Here is a 24,938-nt window from a genome sequence, read left to right as displayed (position 1 = left end):
TGTGACCTCCATGCCCGTGACCTCCATGCCCGTGACCTCCACGCCTGTGACCTCCATGCCCGTGACCTCCACGCCTATGACCTCCATGCCTGTGACCTCCACGCCTGTTACCTCCATGCCTGTGACCTCCACGCCTATGACCTCCATGCCTGTTACCTCCATGCCTGTGACCTCCACGCCTGTGACCCCCACGCCTGTGACCCCCGCGCCTGTGACCCCCGCGCCTGTGACCCCCACGCCTGTGACCCCCACGCCTGTGACCCCCACGCCTGTGACCTCCATGCCTGTGACCCCCACGCCTGTGACCCCCGCGCCTGTGACCCCCACGCCTGTGACCTCCATGCCTGTGACCCCCACGCCTGTGACCCCCACGCCTGTGACCCCCGCGCCTGTGACCCCCACGCCTGTGACCTCCATGCCTGTGACCTCCACGCCTGTGACCTCCACGTCTGTGTTTGTGTGTTCCAGCAAAATAGCCCGACCTGGGTCACATTGGCCTCCGTCAAACACTAAGGGCACAAGTTGTTATTTAGTTGCAATACTATTCACAGTGACATTAAACATAACTCACTCACAATAATATTCCCGTGAAGATTACGGGTTAGAATTGGTCTTCAGCAACCCATGCTTTTCGAGTGAGTTAAAATTTAACGTCGCATCGGCATTATTTCAGCCATATAGCGTCCCATGCTTTTCGAAAGAGGCAACTGACGGGATCGGGTGACCAGACTCGCCGACTTGGTTGGTGCATGTCATCGTATCATAATTACGTAGATTGATACTCATGATGTCAATCACTGGATTGTCTGGTCCAGACTTGTTTTTGTACAGACCATCAACATACAGCCGGGATATTGCTGAGTGTGGCGTTAAAAAAACAAAAACAGACAAACTAGCCCTAATATGAGAGAAGGATAGGTAGGACAGCATGGTACCGCGGCTATAACACTAGAAACATATCCGCAGTATCTCCAAATAAAGAGGATTTCCGGATATACTGTCCAGCAAGTGAAGCGTCCAGTGTACCTAGTGTGGTATAAAGAGGTTCCACTGTAGAAGGGTTGAGTTTATCCCAGGCGAGTGGTCCTTCAGCAAGCGGCCTCCAGCTGATCGGATATCATCACGCATGTGTGTACTCTGGTGTACGTCATGGTGTACTCTGGTGTACGTCATGGTGTACTCTGGTGTACGTCATGGTGTACTCTGGTGTACGTCATGGTGTACTCTGGTGTAAATGGTCAGGTTGTTTCAAGAAAAGACAAGTATATTAACATTGTTTTCATTTTTTATGACCCTATCCTGATTGTGTTTTAATTCAGGGTGTGGTATCCTTTCATTCTACCCGGACCCAAGCCAAAGACAAAAACGCTTTACTTATATCTATATGATATTACTTATCGTGAAATGAATTATATTATTCATTTTACAAAATAAAATAAAACCCTTTGATATCAATTTTGAACCAAAAGTGTGTCCTAAATTACGATTAAATTACTAGATTCTGTTAAGAGACATATACTCAATGCGCTCTTCGTTGGTAACAACCATTCACCAACACAGATCCAGCCGAGCGCATTTCCCAGCTGAATCGATTTCGATTGATTGACGTGTTGTTGTGATATTGACAAGCATTCAGCTCCTTGGTGACAGGAAAACTGTGCCGGTTGAATTACCATGAAAAAGGTAGACCGTCGCGTGGGGTAGCACCAGATTTGAAGGCAGTGTACGCTTCGCAATGAAATCAATGAACAGGATAGTCAGTCCGGACTATAGCACAGTTTAACACAAGTTATGTGATATGTGTTCTCTGCACTGGGCACGTTTAAGACATATCAAATTGTTAGCCCTCTATATATAGTATGTGTATTTGGCTGTACTGTGCATCACGTATGGTTAAATTAGAGTTGACATTTAGTAGATCAATGCAATCAACAGACAATACAACAAAATGCGAACCATTCCATAAATAAAGAGTTGTATTGTCTTGGCAACACAAAAGGTGTTGGGTTTTTTTGTAGAAAAAGCGAAACCCATTGAACTGTATCAATGAAGTCGACAAATTGCTTTAGACGCTGTAACGTCAAGGCCCCGAAAGAAATCTTAATGTATCATTTGTATATCCGTTCAAGTCAGTATAACGGATAAGTCAAAGGTTTGTAACGGCCCGAAACGTCATTATACAAGATAGGTTTGCCACATTCTGTCGTAGTATCCATTTTCTCGATTGACTTAAGGTGTATATTTCCGCCCATCACAGCTCTGGTTAGTTCTCATTATGTCGACAAATTAGCCGTGTAAACAACGATAACAACTGAAACTCGAGGCACGCATCTCGTCACGCAGGTCGAATTACCACCGAGTCTTGTAAACAATATCATTACAGTTCTATCTATCTATCTATCTATCTATCTATCTATCTATCTATCTATCCTGAATAATCTTTCAAACAGCGACTCTCGCTGCGGTCGACAAGCGAAGCTTGTGTGGTGTGTTACCTTACTGATTCAACTCCACGTATATATAACTAGAGGTTCAGTTTAAAAACATGTCTGAATAGATAAGTAATTGTGTCTTATCTCCTTCATTCGTTAGACCCGTGAAGATCCGGGCTAGAATAGGTCTTCTGCAACCCATGCTTGCCAGACCCGTGAAGATCCGGGTTAGAAGAAGTCTTCAGCAACCCATGCTTGCCGTAAAAGGTGACTGTGCTTGTCGTAAGAGGCGACTTAAGGGATCGGGTGGTCAGGCTCGCTGATTTGTTTGATGCATGTCATCGTATCCCAATTGCGTAGATCGATGCTCACGATATCAATCACTGGATTGTCTGGTCCGGACTCGATTATTTACAGACCGCCGTCATATAGCATGAATAAGGGTGAGTGCGGCGTTAAACAACAAATAAACATTCATTCATTGGATAATGTTTTTACCAAACTCTCTCCAGTCGTGTATGTGATACAATGTCACGCCCTGTATGTGATACCATGTCACACCATATGTATGTGATACCATGTCACACCCTATATGCGATACTATGTCACAAGGTGTATATGATACTATGTCACATTGTGTATGTGATACCATGTCACACCATATATGTGATACCATGTCACGCGGTGTATGTGATACCATGTCACGAGGTGTATGTAATACCATGTGACGCGGTGTATGTGATACCACATTACCGTAGTATGATATACCATGTCACACCATGTATGTGATACCACATCGCACCATGTATGTGATACCATGTGACGCGGTGTATGTGATACCACATTACCGTAGTATGTTATACCATGTCACACCATGTATGTGATACCATGTCACACTGTGTATGTGATACCATGTCACGCGGTGTATGTTATACCATGTGACGCGATGTATGTGATACCATGTCACACCATGTATGTGATACCATGTCACGCGGTGTATGTGATACCATGTCACACCATGTATGTGATACCATGTCACGCGGTGTATGTGATACCATGTCATGCGGTGTATGTGATACCATGTCATGTGGTGTATGTGATACCATGTCACACCATGTATGTGATACCACATCACACCATGTATGTCATACCATGTCACAAGGTGTATGTGATATCATGTCACAAGGTGTATGTGATACCACTTCACACCATGTATGTGATATCATGTCACAAGGTGTATGTGATACCATGTCACACCATATATGTAATACCACATAACACCATGTATGTGATACCATGTCACACCATGTATGTGATACCACATTACACCATGTATGTGATACCATGTCACAAGGTGTATGAGATACCATGTCACATCGTGTTTGTGATACCATGTCACGAGATGTATGTGTTACAATGTCACATTGTGTATGTTATACCATGTCACACCATGTATGTGATACCATGTCACGAGGTGTATGTGATACCATGTCACATTGCTAATGTTATACCATGTCTCACCATGTATTTCATACCATGTCACACCATGTATGTTATAACATGTCACACTGTGTATGTGAAACCACATCAGACCATGTATGTGATACCATGTCACGAGGTGTATGTGATACCACATCACACCATGTATGTGATACCATGTCACGCGGTGTATGTGATACCATGTCACAAGGTGTATGTGATACAATGTCACATTGTGTATGTGATACCACATCACACCCTGTATGTGATACTACATCACACCCTGTATGTGATACCATGTCACATTGTGTATGTGATACCACATTACACCCTGTATGTGATACCATGTCACGCGGTGTATATGGTACCATGTCACGCTGTGTATGTGATACCATGTCATGGGGTGTATGTGATACCATGTCACGCTGTGTATGTGATACCATGTCAAGGGGTGTATGTGATACCATGTCACGCCATGTTTGTGATACTATGTCACATGGTGTATGTGATACCACATCACACCCTGTATGTGATACCATGTCACACTGTGTATGTGATACCACATCACACCATGAATGTAATACCATATCACGTCGTGTATGTGGTACCATGTCACATTGTGTATGTGATACCATGTCACGCAGTGTATGTGATACCACATCACACCCTGTATGTGATACCATGTCACACCATGTATGTGATACCATGTCGTAAGGTGTATGTGATACCACATCACACCATGAATGTAATACCATGTGACAAGGTGTATGTGATACCATGTCATGCCATGTATGTGATACCATGTCACGCGGTGTATGTGATACCATGTCACGCAGTGTATGTGATACCATGTCACACGGTGTATGTGATACCATGTCACGCGAGTATGTGATACCATGTCACGCGGTGTATGTGATACCATGTCACGTTGTGTATGTGATACCACATCACACCATGTACGTAATACCATGTCACGTGGTGTATGTCATACCATGTGACGTGGTGTATTTGATACTACATCACACCATGTATGTGATACCATGTCACGCGCTGTATGTGATACTACATCACACCATGTATGTGATACCATGTCACACCATGTATGTGATACCATGTCACGTGGTGTATGTGATACCACATCACACCATGTATGTAATACCATGTCACGTGGTGTATGTGATACCACATCACACCATGTATGTAATACCATGTCACGTGGTGTATGTCATACCGAGTGACGCAGTGTATGTTATACCACATCACACCATGTATGTGATACCATGTCACGTTGTGTATGTGATACCATGTCACACCATGTATGTGTTACCACATCACACCATGAATGTGATACCATGTCACGCGGTGTATGTGATACCATGTCACGCCATGTATGTGATACCACATCACACCATGTATGTGATACCATGTCACGCGGTTCATTCGATACCACATCACACCATGTATGTGATACCATGTCACGTGGTGTATGTGATACCATGTCACGCGGTGTATGTGATACCATGTCACACCATATATGTGATACCATGTCATGTGGTGTATGTGATACCTTGTCACACCGTGTATGTGATACCATGTCACGCTGTGTATGTGATACCATGTCAGACCATATCTGTGATACCATGTCATGCGGTGTATGTGATACCTTGTCACACCGTGTATGTGATACCATGTCACGCAGTATATGTGATACCTTGTCACACCGTGTATGTGATACCATGTCATGCATTGTATGTGATACCTTGTCACACCGTGTATGTGATACCATGTCACTCAGTGTATGTGATACCTTGTCACACCGTGTATGTGATACAATGTCACGCGGAGGGGCGGTCGGGTAGCCTAGTGGTTAAAACGTTCGCTCGTCACGCCGAAGATCCGGGTTTGATTCCCGACATGGGTACAATGTGTGAAGCCCATTTCTGGTGTCCCCCGCCGTGATATTGCTGGAATATTGCTAAAGGCGGCGTAAAACCATACTCACTCACCATGTCACGCGGTGTATGTGATACCATGTCACACAGTGTATGTGATACCATGTCACGTGGCATATGTGATACCATGTCACACCGTGTATGTGATACCATGCCACACCGTGTATGTGATTCCATGTCACGCGGTGTATGTGATACCATGTCACACCATATATGTGATACCATGCCACACCATGTATGTGATACCATGTCACGCGGTGTATGTGATACCATGTCACACCATATATGTGATACCACGTCACGTGGTGTATGTGATACCATGTCACACCACATATGTGATACCATGTCACGCGGTGTACGTGATACCATGTCACGCGGTTCATGTGATACCACATCACACCATGTATGTGATATCATGTCACACGGTGTATGTGATACCATGTCACACCATATATGTGATACCATGCCACACCGTGTATGTGATACCATGTCACGCGGTTCATGTGATACCACATCACACCATGTATGTGATACCATGTCACACGGTGTATGTGATACCATGTCACACCATATATGGGATACCATGCCACACCGTGTATGTGATACCATGTCACGCGGTTCATGTGATACCACATCACACCATGTATGTGATACCATGTCACACGGTGTATGTGATACCATGTCACACCATATATGGGATACCATGCCACACCGTGTATGTGATACCATGTCACGTGGCGTATGTGATACCATGTCACACCGTGTATGTGATACCATGTCACGCGGTGTATGTGATACCATGTCACACCATATATGTGATACCATGCCACACCATGTATGTGATACCATGTCACACGGTGTATGTGATACCATGTCACACCATATATGTGATACCACGTCACGTGGTGTATGTGATACCATGCCACACCGTGTATGTGATACCATGTCACGCGGCGTATGTGATACCATGTCACACCATATATGTGATACCATGCCACACCGTGTATGCGATTCCATGTCACGCGGTTCAGGTGATACCACATCACACCCTGTATGTGATACCATGTCACACGGTGTATGTGATACCATGTCACACCATATATGGGATACCATGCCACACTGTGTATGTGATACCATGTCACGTGGCGTATGTGATACCATGTCACACCGTGTATGTGATACCATGCTACGCGGTGTATGTGATACCATGTCACACCATATATGTGATACCATGCCACACCATGTATGTGATACCATGTCACGCGGTGTATGTGATACCATGTCACACCATATATGTGATACCACGTCACGTGGTGTATGTGATACCATGCCACACCGTGTATGTGATACCATGTCACGCGGCGTATGTGATACCATGTCACACCATATATGTGATACCATGCCACACCGTGTATGCGATTCCATGTCACGCGGTGTATGTGATACCATGTCACACACATTCCCGTCGCGTTCCCTTCCATATGCCAGTGTCGGAACTGATATATCTTTATGTCAGCACTCGGAAGGTGAGAGTTAAGCTGTTATAAGCAAACTCTTATTTTATGTAACATTTTAACCAAAACACGTATAAAAAGCATCAATCTAAAACACTAAAACAATCAAAGAAATTGTTCACAGGTCGACGTTCACAAAATATGTCCACAAACACAATAAGTATATTATACGTCCTCTTCGTTGAATTTTATCTGAAGGGAATTCCACCGGAAGGGATTTCCCAAAATATGAAAACGAGGCTGGGGATTCCCTTACAGATGTCGCTGTGAACAAGCGTTTCAATGCATAATTATTTTGTGTAGAAAAACAGCGATTTCACTGATAGAACTTAGGTCGGCGCTAGCCTGTCAATCGTGACATGTTTCAATGTGTGTTATCAAGGATTGTAACACAAAGATGTGCGTATTTCCAACATGGAATAACCTGCCGAACGTTTCAAGCTGACGAAATGATAACAAAATTATTCCAACAAGCCTCACAATCTCATCGAAAAATTCACCGATCTGCAATGATGCTGGTTGCAATGACTCGTAAGCACAAACCCGTTGTTTCAAAGAGAGTTTTAGCAAAAAATCTTACTTTGACAACTGGCGAATTGTCCGTTGCAAGCAGATTAATAGAAAAATGGATTTACGAAGTGGACCCTTTCGGTAAACTTGACATTAATGTCCCGTTTGACGTTGAAATCTCAACTCTAAATCCACAGGAATATCCGGAAATGAACAAGGCGTTAATAACAATACTCACCAAGGAAGATGGTCAGAATGACAAAGCCAGATCATTCGCAGACATTTACAACTTAAAGATAGATTTATGTGGTGATAAGAAGAACCTAACAGTGACGACCGCCATGGCAGACGGGATAGTCCTACCTGTGATATGCAGCATTAAACTGCCGCTGAAGTTTGGTAAATATCACGTTTTTATTCAACCAAGATTCCCCATCAAATCATAATGTTTTATTAGGCATGTACCATAATCATCAATTAACAGTCGACCCATATTAATTTCAGTAATCATTAGGTAGTCTGTGATTCAGTTCCTAAAACAAGTCCAGCCCATGCAGGTCTATAATAGTTGGCAAGCCTAGATTACGACAGTTTCAGTTTTGAAAATGAAGAAAGTCTCTGGGCTCTTTTTTATCATATTGGCCTACCTTTAGAATACAGTACCACAAAATTGTCAAACACGCAATAATACCCTATGACTTTATCTGTGATATTTTGTTGCCAGATATTTCGGTGAACTTTTCTGTAAAAATATCATTTCAAAGACTGGATGTTAGTCTACACATTTGGCAGTCCAAGCAAATTAGATTCCAGCCATAATAAACCCACTTTGTTTGTCTGTAAACTCAAATTGTGTGATGTACAGTGTAAACTGCATTGTAAATTATTCAAGTTCCTTCTTAAATATGGGCTGCAATATTTTCCAAAATTTGAATAGAACCAGATAAATATCTGTCAGTTAGTAGAAAACTTAAAAAATACACTTAAAACATGCAGACATTTATTACGGAGATGTTCATTTACGTTAGTAGGAATCAGCAATGAGCTAGATCATTGTAGATAGTAAAGGGTTGCACTGTATGTAGTTCAGAGCTCCAGATCCCTTCGTGTTTGCATAAAATACATAAATATGATAAATAAATCATGACCTGTGACGACCCACAATAAAACACAATATATTAACTCAGATGCACACCTGTGTTTCATATCTGATTGAATGCAGGCATCACGCATGCATGAACTCTAATGCAGTATATTAATGCATGGAAGTTCTGTGCTGATTGATGGAGTGGAGATAAATGTCAGACTGTTGTGTGTCAGTGTGACATGGGACACACTTAGGGGCTGTATGATCACATGATGCACAATTGCAAATTAGATGTCACCTGAAACAGCATTTGAAGGAGAGCTAGTTTTGTTTAAGTACTTAAATATGCAGACTGTTAAATGAGGTGCTTTAAACACTCAAATGAATGTACCGGTAATCAAATGTGAAATGACAAAATAGTTCAAAATGACATTTGAGAACATATTTACCAAGAGTCTTCATAATATATCAGATTGTGCAGCTGTCAAAATGCAATAAAACAATAAATCGTGACAAACAAACATGTACCATGGAGGATGCCATTTTGAAGGGAAAACATATAGGAGGTCTTTTGTGGAATGTTAATAACCTCAGACATTTTTTGGGTCTAAATATTGGGTGGGGGGGCGTCAGAATAAATATAACCCATGCTTGCCATATAAGGCGACTATGCTAGTTGTTAGAGATGACTAACGGGATTGGGTGGTCAGGCTCGCTGACTTGGTTGATGCATGTCATTGTATCCCAATTGTGTAGATTGATGCTCATGATGTCATTCAGTGGATTGTCTGGTCCAGACTTGATTATTTACAGACCGCCGTCATATAGCTGGAATAATGCTGAGTGGAGTAAGTGCAGAGTAAAACAACAAACAAACAAAACTAATTGTATGCAGCTTCGGCAATACTTTTTGTGTGATCTGCCAGTGACAGGAACTGAAAAGAGGAACAAATATCACGCTTTAAGTCCATGAAAATGCAGGACCAAAGAGACTGGCATGACAAACACGGCATCTCAACTGTTTTTAGAAAATATTTGTATGACAAAACAAAAATTCTTGCATGTTTACGACATAAAAGGGGGTATTTCTTCAATCTAGCCCTGGATCGCTCGATCACTCACTCTTTGTTATTTAGATGTGAGAGTGAGAAATACACAGCCATGTGATGTGTCCATCAAGAAGACGGAGTGTGCTGATATTGATGTGGTGCTCACAAAGGGAGACTGCCTGTTGAAGAGTGTGAAGGTACTGTCTTTCTCACATGACTGACATTTGTCTGGTGTTCCACTGTTCTGAATACACTATTTAGGAAGACATTATTTAAGTCATTATGGGGACCAGGGCGTATGTTGCGATTTTTCCTGAATGAGTATATAGAAAAACAAATATAATTGTACATTGATTCCATTTTTGGGGAAAACACTACCAACATGTTGTTATTCCCAGCCCTCCCAGAGGATACCAGTTTGTCAAAATCAAATTACATCAGGAAAATATGAAAAATATGTTCAATACTTATCATGTTTATCAATTAAATAACTCTCTCTGCCCATGCCCCAAACTGTGAATCATTTCAGCCCACCTCCCAAACCCCCCACCCCAATTTTTTTACCATATTATATCCCCAGGCTAGGCCACTTTGTTGATTCTGTTTCAAATCTATCTGTTACTTTTTTGCACATTTTAAAAAAAGATAATATAATCTGTAATGGGCGTTAAACCAACTACTGAAAGATTATCAACCAGTAAACAAATCATAAGATGTCTTCCTCCTTTCAGAGTGGCCGGGTGGCAGTGGAATGTAGTAATGGGAATATCACAAGTGACTCTCTGCTGCAGGGCAACATCAAACTCAGAGCCGCAGGAAAAGGGGTAAATTGATGTCTCCATGGCAACAAACTTTTCATGTTGTGTCATTTCAGTGCTTTGAGTAATAATTAATATTTGATAAAGTCTCTACTGTATTCTTATTTCAAATCAATTTTTTCAAAACACAAATGGGGTATCTGGCATGTCTGGCTCATTGAGCTTCATCTTCAGCTTCAGGGCCACTGGTCATGGGGTCAAATCCCAGGTTTGATACATGGACCTATGTCCACACTCTCTTTTTTTTACTTTAAAATTTAGAGTTATGACAAGAATCCCTTGACTTAAGTTAGTTTGGTGGCAACACTGTGCCAGGTTCCAGAGTTTAGCCTCCATTACTGTTGGCTCTCTTTCCACATTAAACTGACAGAACTGAAATAATGTTCAAGGCCGCATCTAAGAACTTGTCCAACATCAAGGCTACATCAAACATACCCACCTTGTCCACCATCAAATGGTAAATCTGTTAGTGCAACATGTTTAATGCTTTTACGATAATATATATATGTATTAATGTTGCAGAGAAGAACTTATATTGTGTTCCTAGTAGCTGAGAATGTGTCATTCATGATTTAAAAAGCTCACAATTAGGTTTTAGTGGCTGACTTTTTTTGTTGTCTTCCATCAAAGATTGAGTGGTCAGCTAAATAAAAAATAAATTGAAACTATTTCTGTTTTCTGATTGTGTTTTTTCGTTTGTTCGAATCTGTAAACTTAATAAGAGTTTCTCACTCACTGAACACTCTTCCTTTCAGTATATCAAGGGGAAACGCTTCCAGGGTTCAACTGTAGAGTGTATCACAGATGCGGGAGACTTACATATAGGGGCCATCTATGCAGACAAGAGTCACTTCTTCAGTTGCCATGGTGATGTACATCTTGGTTCTTGCCATGGAAATACTGATGTAAAAATTGACACTGGGAGCCTCACTGTAGGTGTGTACTGGTACATCTTAAACCTACTCTGAACCTTGCAGCTCCACCCTGTGATAGGACGTCCTAGGACAACACAGACCACACAGACCCATCCAGCAGAACAGTGATGACTGTTGTATGGTCTGAGTTATCTCCCTTGAGTTTCAAAATCAGCTGAAGAAAATGCAGTCTGTTTGAAGTAGTAGATCCAGTATGACTTTGGGAAGCTGACCTGAAACCAGTCACTATTAATACATACATATATGTGTGTAATATATAAACTGCAATGAGTAATATGTTGGTTTATTGCATATAATCATTGAAATGTCCACATTTTGGTCATAAGGATGTCAACTGGAACTGGAACTGTTGTGTATTTAAGCTGCATAATTGAAATCAATCTATTGCCAATTTGAAACAATGACATCAAGAATTGTTGATTAAAAGTCACATGGAGAGAGAGAGAGAGATTTTAATATCCACATCTGGTTATAATATTCCAAAAATTAATTCTTATTATACATTCGTGTATTTAAAATATGTGAAACTAGGATCGCGATGAATGATTTTCGCTACATGTATATAATAAAGTGTGAGTTTGACATGGTAGTGAACAAGTGTGCCTGACACAATCCTAACAATAGAATGCATGCTAACCCCATTCTCTTTTTTTCATTTGGACAGTTACATTATTTGATAAAGATTTTAGAAATACATAGTGGAAAAAAGTTAATACACATTGTGGACATCCTTAAGAATTTTAATATTGATGAATTCTATTATCATAAAACATGTTTTCTGACATCCTTTAAAACATTGCCTTCAGATACTTTAAATGGAGATTTGACTGCTGCAATTGACAATGGCAATATTGATGTCTTCATAGAGCGACACGACAAAGTAGATGTGTCTTGTGGTGCAGGTGAGTCTTCAGTGGCTGGGCATCGTCTGTAGCGGCATCACAGTGGTGTCACGCTACAGAGACGTGAACCATGCAAACTAGTGGTTGATAGTGTGAGCATTTATATAAACAGGATGACACCGGTCACAGCTGAACAAACAAAACACATTAACCAATGGTTACTGATCCAAGTTAGCTATATTCATTCTCAGCTGCCATTCTGGCCACACAATACCAATTTTGGTCATCTCCCATTATTACCAGTACTTAAGGGACTGGTCTGACAATGTGAATACCCTACCCCAGTTGTCTACCTCATACATTACACAGTGTTTAATCTCTCAACATCGCTGGGCTTATTCAATGACATTGACAATGACAATGTGTGGGGTTGATAAGATCACTGGGAGGAGCTTATGAACACACAATGACCCCCACAACCCTGTTGCTCGGCTGAGGTCACAGGGCATTACTTCGCCAATGTATCTTGCAACAACATTTTTGCATATCATGTCCTATGACATTGTGACATGTTTATAAACGTTTTGGTGCCGAGTTCTAAAGTATGGCAGTTGTATGGTATTAAAGTTATATGTGTCAGCTTTTAATGTATTTGATCTGTATTATTCTGTTAAACTCAGTTGGATTGTGTTGTGGATCACATCGATGTCTGCTTATTTACACTTGACAGTGAAATGTTGTATTCATATCTTTGACCTAGTTTATAATGGGAATTCCCATAGTTTGATCAAATGACATTTTGAAAAGTTATAAACAGCAGGTAATAATTAAAATACTAAACAAGCTCCCTTGTGATACCAGTTTCATGAAACGAGTGAATAGGTATTACAAGGGAGCTCATTTAGCAATGTTTAGTATTCTCTGTACATGTGTTGTGTGTATTTGCAGGTGACATCAGTCTGAAATGCAGAAAAGACCTAGAATCCGAAATGAGAGTCATAGCTGATTCCATGGCTGTTGATGATGACATCAAGTTTGACCACACGACATCATCTCACGAAGGTCAAACCAAACATGAAGGTCAGCAGGAAGATGTGTTGTATCTGTACATCAGATAATGGTTGTATATTTGTGCAAACATGACCCTCATCAAACTCTCAGGTCCTTGGGTATGATTGTATGTTAAAGCATTTGCAGCCAACACCATGAGCTTGTCATTGTCTTGACTGTGTTTCTTTGTAAAGTGAAAAGTAAGTTGAGCAGAAAAAACCAACTGAGCAAAAAAAAAATAGTTCAAGTCAGAACAAACATTTTATTTCAGCCTAATTTCAGCTTAACCTTCATACCATATTTAATGATTTAATGTGTGAGAGGATGAGTGACTTTTAAAGCACAGTAATGAGGATAACAGGGCGAGGCCTGTCACTTTTCATCCTAAAAGTGTACAATTACGAGTCCTGGATCTGTCTTTGAGCACAGCCAAACAGTGATGTTATGTGTGTGCATTTTAAGATCCATGCAGTTTGAATGGTTGTTGTGTAAAGGGTATTGTAGGACAACATTGTTGGGATATACTTGTATTACAGATGGACCCAGTGACGAACTCCATCAGACAAGAGCCTCTCTGAGATCTTCGTTTGTAATAACTGAAACAATTTCTGTTTCAGGTTTTCTCACCAGCCAAGGGGGAGGGGAGATATGTGCACACACAAGGAAAGGAGCAGTCAGGATCACTTGTCACAACTGGTTATCTTCCCTTGGTCTCAAGTTTGACTGATCCACGTCTGCTACAGCTAGAATATCACTACTGGCGGTTCATGGCACAACTGGTTATCTTCCCTTGGTCTCAAGTTTGACTGATCCACGTCTTCTACAGCTAGAATATCACTACTGGCGGTTCATGGCACAACTGGTTATCTTCCCTTGGACTCAAGTTTGACTAATCCACGTCTGCTACAGCTAGAATATCACTACTGACAGTTAATGGCACATCTGGTTATCTTCCCTTGGACTCAAGTTTGACTGATCCACGTCTGCTACAGCTAGAATATCACTACTGGCGGTTCATGGCACATCTGGTTATCTTCCCTTGTTCTCCAGTTGGACTTATCCACGTCTGCTACAGCTAGAATATCACTACTGAAAATAATGGCACAACTGGTTATCTTTCCTTGGTCTCCAGTTTGACTGATCCACGTCTGCTACAGCTAGAATATTACTACTGACAGTTAATGGCACATCTTCCCTTGGTCTCCAGTTTGACTGATCCACATCTGCTACAGCTAGAATATCACTACTGACAGTTAATGGCACGTCTTCCCTTGGTCTCCAGTTTGACTGATCAACGTCTGCTACACCTAGAATATCACTACTGACAGCTAATGGCACATCTTCCCTTGGTCTCCAGTTTGACTGATCAACGTCTGGTACAGCTAGATTATCACTACTGACAGTCATGGCACAACTGTGACTATATCATCCTCAACATCTCCAGGGCTCGCAATTCAGCAAGCCTATACTAAGCCCTGGATCCATTCCATGTTCTCGCAATCTCAATTTACCCTCCTTCATTTTCATTAACATTTTACCGACCAATCAAATGTGGAGATAAGGAATAAGGAAATAGGCAGATTGCAGGGAATGCTTGGAAGCAAAGGGACTTGCCACCATCAGTGTTAATAGACATGAAGAGATCCTTTCCATCAAAAACATTATTTAGGGCTTTCTTTCTCATGTCAGTCAGCTTTTCAATGTTGGATTTCTTGCATGCTCTATCATAATCAGTGGTACTGGTCGCCATGTTGTTGATATTGCTGATCCAAATTTTGAGGCTGTTTTGTAACTCGCATTCTGATTGGTCCGTTAGACTGAGTAGCACAGTAAATCAAAGTGATTTATGGAAATCAGGGGCGGTTAATTTGAGATTGCAAGAACCACGTGAACGGATCCATTTGGCTTTACGCTACTTTTATCAACTTTCAAGCAATATCACGGCAGGTACTTTTATCATTAAACAAAGAACATGTCTTCACTAGAATGGGTCCCTTCTTTGAAAAACTTTCAGCCAAGATTAGTCACAGGTCAAGGTTACTCTTTTTCATCCTCATTCCGAGGCACATTTACCTCTACAGCCCTGATGACTTATATATAAATATATATATATATATATATATATATGAATCCCTCATCAAATGTCAGTCATCTTTGAGGTCATTGTGGAGTGGTTGTGTCATTCATTGCCAGTCACTGTTGCACCTTAGTTGATGTTAGATGATGTCATACTGGTATTTGTTCCTTTCACAATACATGCTACACTAACCATGTTGCCAAATTCAGATGTGACATCGCCAGATTATAAAGCATATGTCTTTCTTATAAAGCACTGAGCATTCTGTACTGTACTAGGCCTCCTGAAGTATTCACATTACATCATAAGTTTATTTGGGTTTCTTATTAGCCTAGTTGGGCGTTTGGTTGGTTTGTTGTTGAACGCTGCACTCAGCAATGTTCCAGCTATATGACAGCAGTCTGTAAAGAATCAAGTCTAGACCAGACAATCCAATGATTGACATCATGAACATCACTCAACACAATTGGGATACCAGGACAACCAAGGATCCACCTGGTCCATTTAGTTATCTCTCATGACAAGCATGGGGACCTATATTCCAGCCCAGAATCCCCATGGGGTGGACAAGCATAAATTGCAGGGGATCCCTATTCAAACCCAGAATCCCCAGTTCCCTATCCATAGACATGGTACTTTCAAGTTTAAGCTTTTTCTGTAGTTAGCATGTGTTTGCCCAACTGGAAGTTATAAGTTAAGACTGAAGGCTACTTCTGATTGTGAAAGTACTTGCAAACACCACTAGTTGCAGTTTATTACGTTGGCACATGGAGGTTTCAGCCAAGTACATATACAAGTCAGCATGGTAAACACTATCACTGAATAACAGACTTCTGAGTCAGGAATTACATATTTGACTGACTGGAGTGAAAAGGTAATAAAATTAGCATCATTTTTTTGGTATTTATCTGTCCATAAGCATTTTTATTTTCTCACAACACCGACCAAAAATGAAATAAATTATGCCCAAAATGATATGAACAAAACTTGATCTACACATATATATTTTGACTGACACAAGCTATTATGTTTGCAAGCCCGAAGTGATGCAGGTCTCAGACGTTTACCACTTTGGTGAAACCCACGAGCACGGGTATGGTGCTGACAAAACCTAGAAACATGATCGGGGCGTACCGAGATTCGAACCCACAATCATAGGTTTCTGGCGTGCCCAAGGGCCGCAACTCTGCACAGTGAATCGCGGCGCCTTAGACGACTGGGCCCACCAAGCCAAGGAGATTTAAACTTTTATCAATGATTGTTGATATGTTTGATATCAAAAGACACTCTGGTGAGATTCTATTTTTTCATCCAAAATCATTCTTCAAACTTTTTTAGTTTGTAGACAGTTAAAAGCATGTCTGAAGTGTAAAATGTACTGCTAACCAGCTTCAGTAGCAGAGCCATTAGTGATGTCATTTGATAGTGATGTCATGGTAACCGATGATGTCACAATGGTAAGCACTGTGAAGCAATGTCAGTGCAGCAGTACCTCCTGTTGGAGCCAGCTTTGGATGATAAATGGCGTTCTCTATGGCATGTGTTTTGCATGGAAAATATTGTTAAAATATATCAAAGTCTTAGTCAATGTTCACATGTGTATCGCATCAATTACATGCAACAGGGCCAGCATGTCACTTCCAATTTCTCTCCTTTCCAATGGTACTTGCAATCAGTTTGTGTGGGTGCGCTATCAGGTCACTGTATAATGTAACGAAATAAAAGTGTTCCACAACTGCAGTATAAATGTTGGTCTTTTGCATGTGTTGAGTGTCTATTACAGTGTGTCACTGTGTAGTTTTCAAAGACCCGTTCTTTTGATGGTGAGACCAGACTAGGGTACTTAACATGTGAAATGAGCTTGTTGAAATTAATAGTTAACAGTTTGTGTTCAAAGCAGTTACTTTCAATCACAAGTCGCAGATATGTGTATCCACGACAACCTTAGCCATCTACCCATCACAGCACAAGTGACAACATCCAGGGCAAGCATTTCGGTAAACCTACACTAACCCCTGGATCCATTTCCGTGGTTCTCGCGATTTCAAGAGCCCTGCAGATATAGAGCATGACACGACAAATGTACACATCAAATTTGGAATAGAATGTAGGTACAATATGTGTCCATGACGTCCATATTTGCTTTCCGACTGCATCCTCGTTGTAACTAACCTTGCTGGGAGCGTGTGATGCAATCTAAATGGGAGTGGAACACAGAAACCAGGACTTTTTACTGAATATAAGTATCTTTATCTTCGCCTTCACAAATTAAAAAAATTAAGCATTTGGCTCCAAATTTCCAGGCATCATATACTCAATAACACCTACAAATCTGAACAGAAATTACCTCCTAATTATCAAATCTTTAGTAGTCATACACAAGAATTAAGTTGTCCTTTAATCTTACATTAAATATCCTCAGCGTCGGCATCAGAAATATGTCAGCTATTCAAGGTGTTTGATATCCTTTGACCCCCATTTGAAGAGCAGAGCTGGTAAATCAAATCTGACAGTCCCTCCACCTGAATGATCTGGCAAATGATATTGTCCACTTTATAGTTTATGATGATGTGTTTTATTGTCATGAATAGTATATATACAATGTGTCTATTTCACAATACTCCGTCTCATTTCTAAACCATGGATCTGTAAATATGCCCAAGTTCATTCCATGTTTTGAGTTTGAGAGTACTCTTGAAGTATCTTGGGTGAAAATCGTATCTCTGTATAAACAGTTAAACAGGCCTGATAAACAATGATACACACCACAGTGGCTTATTTCAACAACAGGCCTGATAAACAATGGCTCACTTCACCACAGGCCTGATAAACAATGGCTCACTTCACCACAGGCCTGATAAACAATGGTGTCCTTCACCTCAGGCCTGATAAACAATGGCTCACTTCAACACAGGCCTGATAAACAATGGCTCACTTCAACACAGGCCTGATAAACAATGGATCACTTCACCACATGCCTGAAAAACAATGGCTCACTTCAACACAAACCTGATAAACAATGGCTCGCTTCAACACAGGCCTGATCCATCAGGGTAGGATGGTCAGGGTGAGATCCATCGGGGCAGGAGTATCATGGTGAGTTCCATATGGGCAGGGTGAGTTCCATCAGGGCAGAAGGCTCAGGCTGAGTTCTTTCAGGGCAGAAGGGTCAGGCTGAGTTCTTTCAGGGCAGAAGGGTCAGGCTGAGTTCTTTCAGGGCAGAAGGGTCAGGCTGAGTTCTTTCAGGGCAGAAGGGTCAGGCTGAGTTCTTTCGGGGCAGGAGGGTCAGGTTGAGTTTTTTCGGGGCAGAAGGATCAGGGTGAGTTCCATCAGGGCAGGAGGGTGACTTTGCATCAGGGCAGGAGGGTGACTTCTATCAGGTTCCATCAGGCTAGGGGATCAGAGGTTAGGCCAAGGATGATGTGCTCCATCAGCACTGTCAGCATCCCACCCCTCATCTCACTGTGTGCTCCATCAGGCCTGGGGGTCACGGTATTCCACATCAGGTTTATCACTGATCAGCTGTACCTCTCTCAAGCCCTTAAAATGAACACTTAAGATTGTCAACAGTATGAACTGAATAATTTTAAAGCTATCGCAAAGCTACCCTAGCAAGAGGTGATCATAACTCCGATACTTTAACATAGATTTTACGATAGTCGAGATCGCTTTGTGTAATGGGGTCCTAAACCCAGATTAGGCCTTATATTTCTACTTGTTGGTTTACAAAACTCAATGAAACCAGCTGATACTTAAAGTTAATTTGGAACTTAAATTTTAGATCAAGCATTTCATAAACCAACAATACAAAAAGATCTGTGAAGATCCAGGTTAGATTAGGTCAGCAGCAACCCATGCTTGCCGTAAAAGGTGACTATGCTTGTAATAAGAGGCGACTAATGGGATTCGGTGGTCAGGCTCGCTGACTTGGTTGATGCATTTCATCGTATCCCAAATGCGTAGATCGATGCTCATGATGTCAGTCACTGAATTGTCTGGTCATTATTTACAGCCATCATATAACTGGAATATTTCTGAGTGTGGCGTTAAACAACAAACAAACAAAGTAAAACAAAAAAGAAGGCTTTGTGGCCACTTGACACTGGCTAACACCCAAGTATTGTTGCCAACTTGTGGCTGATTGATGTAACATCTGTGTTGATTAACGCCACACTCACCAATATTCCAGCCATATGGAAATAACTTGGATCAGATAAGCCAGTGATTGACATTTTGACCAATGCTATCTGAGACCAATGACACACATACCAGCAAGTCACTGAGCCTGACCGTCTATATCGTCACCTCATACAACAAACTAAGCTTGCTGGGCACCTGCTCTAACCAGGAAATGCCAAAAGGATATCAGTAGTAGTGGACACTGGTATTAATTAATGTATATCAGAAACCTAGGCTGTCTCTTCCTTTTAGCCTAAAGTCATTTAAAACAAGAAAACAAAGCCACTGGGCACATTAGAACTTTGTTTGTTCATTCAGGAGTGAATAATATGGAGTTTAATGTTAACTTTAACTAAAAAGAGTCCCAATAAAACTTAAAGAATTGATATGCACAAGGGTGGCTTTTATGTCAAGAAAAATCTGATTAAATGTAAAAATAATACACACAAGAAGCCCCTGATAAAAATATTTTATGGCTCCAAATTTCCGAACTCAGTCTTGATAAGTATCTCTTAGATGTGCTTGCCAAGTTTCATTAATATAACTTACGTAGTTTCTGAGAAAACCTGTCCCCATTGCAAACACTACGCACAAAGTAAATTAATATGGATCAAGGGCTGTAACTGTGAATGGACAAATTCTAAGAACATGTAGCAAGGGATGCAACTCTGGGAAAAAATAATTTATGGCACCAATTTTCAAACTCAGCCTTGAGAAGTATCTTTTAGATAGGCAAGCAAACTTTTATTCATGTAATTTTAGTAGTGTCTGAGAAAACTTGTCCCCACTTCACACAGTATGCACTGAGCTGAAAGGCTTGGAGCAAGGTCCTTAACTCTACAAAACTGAATTTAACACACAATTTTCGAACTAATTTTGAAATCGTGACGAGTAAAATGCGTGTAAAAATTCATTGCTCTAACTTCAAAAGATTTTGAGAAAATTTGTCCTTATTGAGAAGCGGATGGACGGAGGATGGGCAGACAAACTCTGTTCCTATACCCCCTGCCCCATATTATATCACAAGCTTGGATACTTCAGGACTGGTGTGATCTACTTATTTCAAGATGAGAAATATAACAATTACTATGTATCAACAAACAATGTAAGAACTGTGCCAAGTGGCCATGATAGTGGGCATCTGTCCAACCCACCTCCAGAACTAGCCTGATGTGAGCTTTGACCTTAGCTGCATCTTTAGACAGTTGATCAGTTTTGTCTGTCAGGGCAGCAGTCTTCTTATCAATAAACTTGAGAGCCTCGTCCAGGCTGAACTCCAGGAAGAAGCCAAATCCTACAGCTACACATATCCTGGCGGTATCGGGTCTGCAAACACACACAGGAAATACAGTCACACTACATCTTCTCGAGGCCAGGGAGTTAAATGACTGTACAAGTCCAGTTTCCATCCTTGCCAAACTACGCTGGAATTTCTGGGCTTGATCGAAGCACCACTAGTTGCTATTACAATATCACATCTATGTCCCTGTTATTGACCAATCAGATTCCACCTCTCATATCACTTGTGATATGCATCAAATCACATGAGCACCTTCATTAAAAACATGAAAAGATTAAGAAAATATCTGCTGATGCCGAGTTGGTGGTACACATGCTTTACAAATCCTGCAATCGACAGAAATCTGCGCAGCTATTTATGAACCTTATGTCGATTTTGTTATGCGATTTTGATTGGACTATTCATAGACTTGTTAGTTCAGCTAAAATATGACTCCATAACTCCAGACTAGTTCAGCAAGGGTGGAAACTGGACTTTTACATTTAGTTAAGAAGATGGTCACACTATTGTTCAAATGTCAGAGAGTGATTAGTGTCTGTAATATCACAGGTACACAACTGCCTGCAAAGACATTCGGCCCAAAACAGTAAGTGAAGCTGTCAACAGAAAAAGCATTTATATGTAGTCATCTGTACCTGCCAAAATCACTGATACAGTGGGAGTGAGTGAGTTGGGTGAGATGTGGGAGGAAAGCCTGTATTGATGAAGATCTCTGACTGTTTCTGTTCTGCCCTAGGGATGAGACTTGCAGAGCCACCATAGATGACTGGGCCACCTGCCCCCCATCCACCTCACCCGCCCCCAACCCCATTATAATGAACCCTGGTCTGCGTGCATAAATAGCCTCAGCTGTAGATTATTTGAACCTGTGGTAAAATTTTATTAATTCTAGTGCAGCAATTTACAAAAATAAAAAAGATTAACACATGAAGCAAGTTAATATTTTGATGTTTCCTAATTCCTACAAATTTCACTTTTTGAATTTTTCTGTATTTCAACTGTCCAACAATTTGTTTACAAACACACTTAACAAACATGTTTCTAAAGTTTCAAATTAATTTTTATTTTATCCCAAGACTTGACAGGTTTTGCAAATAATTATGTTATGTAACCAAGTTAAAAGTAGAGGTCAAACATTGAAAAACAATAGTTGTAGCACAGAAATCATTTTTTTTAAATGTTCCTTGGGCCCATATTTGTCTGCCCACAATCACAGTGAACACATTTTTACTTACACTTTGCCTTGAACATAAAAGTTACAGCCCAGATCTACCTGTGTCTTCAGTTCTCCGCCATCAGCATCCTGGAGATGAGAAAATATTATAAACTTGATAAAAGCTGAAACACAATACTATACTATAGTATTAGTTGTCAACCAGTCTTGAGGGGTAAATCGGGTGATGTACCCTGAGAGTGTGTCTATGTACCAGCGAGGACTACATAGCCTCTCACACAGGGTACATCACATTGTATAACCCCATGGACCGGTTGACAGAAAGCTTTATCTTACCGGCATAATTTTTCCTTGTTTATCTCAAATGTTTTCTTCAGTATGGTAGCAAACCATTTCACAGACATCTTGACAGATACCAGACAACCTATGCACACACATTCAGTGTTGTCACCCTTGCATTACACCAGGATATGCATGGTCAAGTTCGCTAAACTGCATTTGACAGGTGTTCAGTTATGTGATATATAGCAATATTATTGTATGAATTTGTGTTGACAGACTTAAAATGAATATTTTCAAGCCATGCAATCTGTTAAAGACTAAACTGTCACCTTTGTTTTTTCAATGACTGTCTTCAGTTGGAGGTATTCTGCAATCTGACTGTACACTTTGTCTCTTTCATCAAGTATTTTCCTGTGCACAAGATATTTGAAAACAATCATATCATGATCACTGGATAATACATACATGCATGGTGTTTACATGTGACAAGTAAACACAAGAAAAGGGCTTTACACCCTAGCCTCATAACAACCTCACAGCTGTAGGAATTTTTGTTTGTTTGCTGCTTAACGCTGCACTCAGGAATATTCCAGCTTCTCTGATGGCAGTCTGTAAATAATTGAGGCTGGATGAGACAATCCAGTGATTGATATTATAGGCATCAATCCACACAATTGGGATACGATAACATGCATCAACCAGTCAGCAAGTCTGACCACCTGATCCTGTTAGTCGCTTCTTGCGATCTCATGACAAGCACAGTCACCTTTAATGGCAAGCATGGGTTGCTGAAGACCTATTCTATGAGGGGCAGTAAACCTGTGGTTCATAGTTTGAGGTGAGGTGAAATTGGGTTTAACGTCGCGTCCAAGATTATTGCACTTATATAGCGACGTGCATGCACGTGTATGTGTGTGTGTGGCTGCTTGTACTAGTCCGGACTGATGCCGATTTATAGTGCTAGCTCACTGAGATACCATGCCGCAGTTTAACATGAATACCCCACTCAGACACAGTATACTGACTCCGAGCCGACCAGTCCTTGTTTTAGCCCCTTAATGCCGAGCGCCAGACAGGGTAACAACAAGTACAATCTTTTAACGTCTTTTTGTATGACGCGGCCCGGGATCGAACCCCGGACCTTCCGCTCTCCGGGCGGACGCTCTACCACAAGACCACGGAGGCGGTCTCATAGTTTGAGAATTGATCTACCTTGATGCATGATCTACAGTAGGGCACTAGCCGGGTACGCGACCACCCTATTATCCAACCCTACCCACATGGTCAGAAGGAAATGTGAACATTAGCGACTTGAGCGTAACCATGGAGTTTTATGTTATTGTCACCGACCAAAGATGTATATATATTAAATTAAGGCTGGGACGAGTCCAAATTTACTACCCGGATACCCGACCCCCTTATTACCCGACCCTAGCCGGGTACCCACTGCAGGTCTCAAGAGTTGGGAACAAAATGTCTGATTGGGAATTGTTTTACCGCAGCCCTGGCAAAATTATTTAGATACACATGTATCAGTCGATTAGATCATGTGTACACTGAAGTTGACTGAAGCTTTATCTTTACTCAAACATATACATGTCAAAAGTAATGTGTGCATCGTCAGAAAGAAAGAAAGAGTTATATGTGACTAACCACGGGTCAGGGTAGTCCTGTGGGTACCCGGATCCTGCTCAGGACCAACCAGACCCGAGTTAGCTGTCCCAGCCCTTGTATATATGTCTTTGCACCAACTAAACCTGTACATATACCTGTACCTGCCCTAATCTACAGTAACATCATCAGTGTAGGTACGTTTTTATTTATTATCTGATTATGTGTAGCAGGATCATCAACATGTTCCAATCTATAACTTTAGCAAGTCTGAATAGGAGAGTCATATAAGGAAACATTTTATAAGGAGCTGATAACCTTTCAAAAACAAACATGATCTTATACAAAAATATTAGATCAATACTCAGTGATAATTGAACTATGTTTAACTAAGATACCTTAAATCCTCTCTTAACGTTTCATTAAGGAACTTTTCATATTCGACTACTTTGGATTTTCTTTCTGCCATGATTGCATGAAACCTCAATGCATATCACATTTCTTGATATCTTGCTTTGACCATGCCTCAGTGACTAGGACAATCAGTAAAAAGTAGTCAACCCGCAGGTGCTCGTTGCCGAGGGACGGGTTGTTTCTTTATATATTTTTATTCGTTCATTATGATTAACAATGACCATGTAAGTATC

General features: G+C 41.0%; 2 protein-coding genes across 2 annotated transcripts; one reads left to right on the top strand and one right to left on the bottom strand.

Annotated features, from left to right (window-relative positions):
• Positions 1-7,544: 7,544 nt before the first annotated feature.
• LOC124136278 (protein FAM185A-like) lies at positions 7,545-17,485 on the top strand. Its single transcript, XM_046502150.2, has 7 exons — positions 7,545-8,286; positions 10,111-10,220; positions 10,755-10,847; positions 11,597-11,777; positions 12,583-12,678; positions 13,567-13,698; positions 14,286-17,485. Exons 1-7 carry the CDS (start codon positions 7,737-7,739, stop codon positions 14,393-14,395), a joined length of 1,272 nt encoding a protein of 423 aa, XP_046358106.1. The 5' UTR covers positions 7,545-7,736; the 3' UTR covers positions 14,396-17,485.
• A 544-nt stretch (positions 17,486-18,029) lies between these two features.
• On the bottom strand, positions 18,030-24,874 carry LOC124136279 (protein UXT-like). The gene is made up of 5 exons (XM_046502152.2): positions 24,690-24,874; positions 23,010-23,091; positions 22,460-22,527; positions 21,079-21,250; positions 18,030-19,285 (listed from the first exon to the last, which is right to left on the bottom strand). Exons 1-5 carry the CDS (start codon positions 24,758-24,760, stop codon positions 19,220-19,222), a joined length of 459 nt encoding a protein of 152 aa, XP_046358108.2. The 5' UTR covers positions 24,761-24,874; the 3' UTR covers positions 18,030-19,219.
• Between the last annotated feature and the right edge of the window lie 64 nt (positions 24,875-24,938).

This window comes from Haliotis rufescens, unplaced genomic scaffold (assembly GCF_023055435.1).
Source record: "Haliotis rufescens isolate VD_foot unplaced genomic scaffold, xgHalRufe1.0.p SCAF_22, whole genome shotgun sequence".
Taxonomy (NCBI): Eukaryota; Metazoa; Mollusca; class Gastropoda; order Lepetellida; family Haliotidae; genus Haliotis; species Haliotis rufescens.
The sequence above is the reverse complement of the archived record's forward strand: the minus strand, read 5'-3'. Positions and strand labels throughout refer to the sequence as shown.

What these genes read in the sequence shown, in the direction of transcription:
- LOC124136279 (XM_046502152.2), bottom strand. Translation starts at nt 24,760, where the DNA reads ATGGCAGAAAGAAAATCCAAAGTAGTCGAATATGAAAAGTTCCTTAAT. An exon ending in ACGTTAAGAGAGGATTTAAG is followed by an intron (nt 23,092 to 24,689) that starts GTATCTTAGTTA and finishes TCTTGTGCACAG; the next exon opens with GAAAATACTTGATGAAAGAG. An exon ending in CAGTCATTGAAAAAACAAAG is followed by an intron (nt 22,528 to 23,009) that starts GTGACAGTTTAG and finishes TCTCATCTCCAG; the next exon opens with GATGCTGATGGCGGAGAACT.
- LOC124136278 (XM_046502150.2), top strand. Translation starts at nt 7,737, where the DNA reads ATGTTTCAATGTGTGTTATCAAGGATTGTAACACAAAGATGTGCGTAT. An exon ending in TAAACTGCCGCTGAAGTTTG is followed by an intron (nt 8,287 to 10,110) that starts GTAAATATCACG and finishes TTTGTTATTTAG; the next exon opens with ATGTGAGAGTGAGAAATACA. An exon ending in TCAGAGCCGCAGGAAAAGGG is followed by an intron (nt 10,848 to 11,596) that starts GTAAATTGATGT and finishes TCTTCCTTTCAG; the next exon opens with TATATCAAGGGGAAACGCTT.